Source organism: Apodemus sylvaticus, chromosome 1, assembly GCF_947179515.1.
Source record: "Apodemus sylvaticus chromosome 1, mApoSyl1.1, whole genome shotgun sequence".
In the NCBI taxonomy this organism is placed as follows: domain Eukaryota; kingdom Metazoa; phylum Chordata; class Mammalia; order Rodentia; family Muridae; genus Apodemus; species Apodemus sylvaticus.
Window position 1 is genome coordinate 165,886,607 of NC_067472.1, and position 5,640 is coordinate 165,892,246.

At 39.0% G+C, this 5,640-nt stretch overlaps 1 protein-coding gene across 1 annotated transcript; it reads left to right on the forward strand.

Annotated features, from left to right (window-relative positions):
* The first annotated feature begins 393 nt into the window (after positions 1-393).
* Positions 394-1,566, forward strand: LOC127682207 (mas-related G-protein coupled receptor member B2-like). Its single transcript, XM_052178596.1, has one exon. The coding sequence runs from the start codon at positions 394-396 to the stop codon at positions 1,369-1,371; it is 978 nt and encodes a 325-aa protein (XP_052034556.1). The 3' UTR covers positions 1,372-1,566.
* Positions 1,567-5,640: the final 4,074 nt, after the last annotated feature.

Here is a 5,640-nt window from a genome sequence, read left to right on the forward strand (position 1 = left end):
CTAGGAGCAGCTGTTTGTCATGTTTCTGGCTTCTGAGTTCCTGCGGCAAGAACCATCCTTATGAAAAAAAGAAAGGTTCAGAGTTGTGTTTCACTCTGACACAGCCTGATACCCTGAGTTCCTATATGGGTGTCATGAACTACTCTCATACCATTAAAAATCATAGGCTATAGAGGGCCCAAATAAATACCAAGTTCATTTTAATTAATGCTCCAGAAAATTAAATTAATAAAGGCTCCAGAAATACTGATGTAAATATATTACTTAACTTTTAGAGTCCTGTTTCTCCTACTTATAAACCAAGGCAGTTATTACCACATAGCTGCATCTTCCTGAATCAGAGAGTCCAAAGCATGTTCTCATGTATTTTTATTTTGTTTTACTGTTAGGAACATGAGTGGAGATTTCCTAAGCAAGAATCTAAGCATCACAGCCTGGAAAACTAACATCACAATGCTGAATGGAAACTACTACACTAATACTTCATATTGTGACATCAAGAACCAAGCCATGAATTTGCTTTCCATCATCATTTCCCTGGTTGGGATGGGACTCAATGCCATAGTCCTGTGGTTCCTGGGCATCCGTATGCATAGGAATGCCTTCTCTGTCTACATTCTCAACCTGGCTATGGCTGACTTTCTCTTCCTGTGCTCTCAGTTTGTATTTTGTCTTCTCGATGCCATTTACTTCTTCTACTCCATTTTCATTGAATTCCCTTTGGTTTTTCATATTGTGCGCATATGTGCTTATCATTCTGGTTTGAGCATCCTCAGCACCATTAGCATTGAGCGCTGCTTGTCTGTAATATGGCCCATTTGGTATCGCTGTAATCGTTCAAGACACACATCAGCTATCACATGTTTTGTGCTTTGGGCTATGTCCCTATTATTGGGTATCCTGGAAAGAATAGCATGTGACTTAATGTTTAATGGTTTTGACATTTATTGGTGTAGAATGTTTTATTTAATCGCTAGTGTATTTTCAGTTGTTTCATTTGTGGTTCTTTGTGGGTCCAGTCTCATCCTGCTTGTCAGGATCTTCTGTGGCTCACAGCGGATTCCTGTGACCAGGCTGTATATAACCATTGCATTCACTGTCTTGGTCTTCCTGATCTTTGGTCTTCCCTTTGGGATCCATTGGCTACTCCACCAATTGATGGGTGATTTACATTATTTAAACAATTGTGATTCATTTTTTTATGATACACAATTCTTATCCTGTGTTAACAGCTGTGCCAACCCCATCATTTACTTCCTCGTTGGCTCCATTAGGCACCGAAACTTCAGGAGGAAGACTCTCAAGCTACTTCTGCAGAGAGCCATGCAGGACAACCCTGAGGAAGAAGAATGTGGAGATAACAATTCTTAGGAACACTCTGATGCACTGGAAAGAGTTCAGAGCAGGAGCTGAGAGCCACTGGAAAAAAATCATTTTTGGGGAAACATTTTTCTTATTGGCATGGACCATTTTTTTACAACCTTTTCAGTTTGGTACCTCTTCTTCAATTGGTTAATTAAAGCATTAATTTTTGTAAAAATTTGAGAGAAACGGGTCTTGTCATACAAATACTGACTGTAGTATGTCTGAAGCTGTGATACTTAGGGCTTTACCATCTCCTTTTTGGGGACTCATTGTGTAAATGTTCTGTGGTAGAGAACTGCTCCTTCTGTTGACAAACTCTCCTTAATTAGAAGGCAAATAGAAGAACAAGGAAGAGCTGCATTTCTTTCGTCACTGAAATTTATAATGCTTGCACAAATGTTGTATCTTGCAAATATTCTTTTTAAACACTTTTCTCAGTGTTTAAGACTTAATTACATACACTTTAAAATCCTAGTTCTTATTAATTTCTTCAGGTTATATAAATTGTTTACTAAACAAATAAACCTTCACAAAAGAAGACTGCTAAATCTCTTTTCAATTAGCTGAGTCCTCACTATGAATATCGAGTTCGCTGTGTCTCTAAATTTTAAAATTGGATGAGTGCACTTAGATTTTGCAACGAGATCTATCAATGTCCATGAGCACATCAATTTTGAGAGTCTGACTTTTGTGTTTCTCTTCAAAATGCCTTCTTTTTCAAATTTTATTTTATTAGATGTTTGCTTTATTTAAATTTCAAGTGGTATCGACTTTCCTTGTTACTCTCCAAAAACCTCCTATCCTATCCACCCTTCCTGCTTACCTCCTCTCATCCCACTTTCCTAACCAAGAATTACCCTATAGAGTGGCATTGAGACTTCACAGGACCAAAGGCCTCTCCTCACATTGATGTCTGAAAAGGCCATCCTCTGCTACATGTGTAGCTAGAGCCATGTATCCTTCTATGTGTATTTTTTGGTTGGAGTTTTAACCCCTGTGAGCTCTGAGGCTACTTGTTGGTACATATTATTGTTCTTTTTATGGGGATGAAAAACTCTTCAGCTCTTTGGGTCCTATCTCTAGTTCTTCCATTGTGGGCCCTGTTCTCAGTCTATTGGTTGGCTGTGGGCCATGGGTATTTTGATCCACCTTCTAAGAAGAATCAAGGTATCCCACACTTTTCCTTCTTTCACTTCATGTGGTCTGTGAGTTGTACCTTGGGTATTCCGAGCTTTTGGGCTAATATCCATTTAACAGTGAGTACATATGGTGTATGTTCTTTTGTGATTGGGTTACTTCAATCAGGAAGATATTTTCTAGTTCCATCCATTTGCCTAAGAATTTCATGAATTTATTGTTTTTAATAGCTGGTTAGTATTCCATTGTGTAAATGTACCACATTTTTTTTATCCATTACTCTTGTGAGGGACATCTGGGTTCTTTCCAGCTTCTGGCTATTACAAATAAGGCTGCCATGAACATAGTGGAACATGTGTTCTTATTAAATTTTGGAGCATCTTCTGAGTATATACCCAGGAGTGGTATAGCTGGGTCCTCAGGTAGTACTATGTCCAATTTTCGGAGAAGCCACCAAACTGATATCCAGAATGGTTTTATCAGCTTGCAATCCCACCAGCAATGGAGGAGTGTTCCTCTTTCTCCATGTCCTCTCTAGGACCTGCTGTCCCCTGAGGTTTTGATTGGAGCCATTCTAACTGGTGAGGTGGAATCTTAGGGTAGTTTTGATTTGCATTTCCCTTATGATTAAGGATGTTGAGCTGATACTCTCTAGAGAACCAACAGGAGCAGGGCATTAAGTAAGAATCACCGCCAACCCCTTGAGGCCCAGAGGTGCTCTGCTCTGGGGCTCACTGCCCAGCAACCTCCAGCTCACCACTCCCTGTCTGCCCCTTCTAACCCTCCCTCCTCTCCTGTCTCTGCCCCTTTCCATCTGATGTAGAAGACCTGTACCACATCTGGCATGGAGAAGATCCTACATCCTGATACTCTCTGGAGAACTTACAGGAGCAAGGCTTTCTAGAATTGGTAGGAGCAGGGCACTTGAGAACCGGCAGTAGCAGGGCATTTGAACAGGCAGATGTGTAGCATTCGAGAACCATCATCAACAGAGCATTTGAGACCTGTTACCAGTAGATAATTTGAGAACTAGCAGCCTGCAGAACATTTGACTCTTGCCAAGTCTGCCAGAGGGGAGACCCCATCACCTGATAATTCCTGGAGAATCAGCTGTTTTCAGGGCATTGGAAAGAAAGAGAATACCAAAAGTACAGAAATACAGGCCTGCAGGACAGAGAAGATAGAGACAGCAAGACCAGCTAACATCTGAGATAACTAGGTGACCAAAGGCAAATGCAAGATTATTACCAACAGAAACCAAGGCAACATGGCATCATCAGAACCCAGTTCTCCCACAACAGAAAATCTTGCATACTTTATCACATCAGAAAAGCAAGAGCTAGATTTAAGATCACATCTCATATTGCTGATGGAAGACATAAAGCAGGACATAAATAACTCCCTTAAAGAAATACAGGAGAACATGGGTCAACAGGTAGAAGCTGTTAAAGAGGAAGCACAACAATCCTTTAAAGAAATACAAGAGAATGTGGAATCCCTTAAAGAAATACATGAGAACATGGGTCAAGAAGCCCTTAAAGAGGCAACACAAAAGTCCCATAGGAATTATGGGAGAACATGTGTCAACATGCAGAAGCTCTTAAAGAGGAATTGCGAAAATCCCTAAAAGAAACATAGGAGAACATGGGTCAACAGGTAGAAGCCCTTAACAAGGAAACACAAAAACTCCTTAAAGAATTTTAGGAAAAACACACAAACAAGTGAAGGAACTGAACAAATCTATCCAGGACCTAAAAATGGAAATAGAAACAAAAAAGAAATCGCAAAGTGAGACATCTCTGAAGATAGAAAACCTTGGAAAGAATTCAGGAGTCATAGATGCCAGCATCAATAACAGAATACAAGAGATAGAAGAAAGGATCTCGGATGCTGAAGATTCCATAGAAAACATTGACATAACAGTCAAAGAAAATAGAAAATGCAAAAATCAAAATGCAAAAAGCATGTAACCCAAAACATCCAGGATATCCAGGGCACAATGAGAAGCCCAAACCTAAGGATTATAGCTATAGAAGAAAGTGAGGATTTACATCTTAAAGGCCCAGTAAATATCCTCAACAAAATTATAGATCAAAACTTCCCTAACCTAAAGAAAGAGATGACCATGAATATACAGGAAGCCTACAGAACTCCAAACAGACTGGACCAGAACAGAAATTCCTTCCGTCACATAATAATCAAAATACCAGATGCACTAAACAAAGAAAGAATGTTAAAAGCAGTAAGGGAAAAAGACCAAGAAACATATAAAGGCAGACCTATCAGAATTACACCAGACTTCTCACCAGAGACTATGAAAGCCAGAAGATCCTGGGCAGATGTCATACAGACCTTAAGAGAACAAAAATTTCTCTTTTTTTGTTTCTCTATATAGCCCAGACTACTATACCCAGAAAAACTTTCAATTACCATAGATGGTGAAAACAAGACATTCCATGGCAAAAGCAAATTTACACAATATCTTTCCACAAATCCAGCTCTTCAAAGGATAATGTGTGAAAAATACCAATACAAGGCAGGAAATCACACCATAGAAAAATCAATAAGGTAATCTCTCAACAAACCCAATAGAAGATAGCTACATAATCAGAATTTCACATTTAACTAAGAAGATAACAGTAAGCAACAATCAGTTTTCCTTAATATCTCTTAATATCAATGGTCTCAATTCCCCTATAAAAAGACATAGACTAGCAGACTGGATACATAAACAGGGCCCAACATTCTGCATACAAAAAACCCACCTCAGTGACAATGATAGTCACTATTTAAGAGTCATAGGTTGAAAAACAATTTTCCAAGGAAATGGTCCCAAGAAACAAGCTGGAGTGGCCATTCTTATATCAGATAAAATTGATTTTCAACCAAAAGTTGTCACAAAAAATAAGGAAGGACATTTCATACTGGTCAAAGAAAAGTCTACCAGGATGGACTCTCAATTCTGAACATCTATGCTCTGAATGCAAGGGCACCCACATTCATAAAAGAAACTTTAATAAAGCTCAAAATACACATTGCACCCCCACACAAAAATAGTGGGAGACTTCAACACATCATGGAATCAGAAACTAAACAGAGATACACTGAAACTAAATGAAGTTATGGACCAAATGGATC

Coding starts and splice junctions, on each gene's coding strand:
- LOC127682207 (XM_052178596.1), top strand. CDS start 394: ATGAGTGGAGATTTCCTAAGCAAGAATCTAAGCATCACAGCCTGGAAA.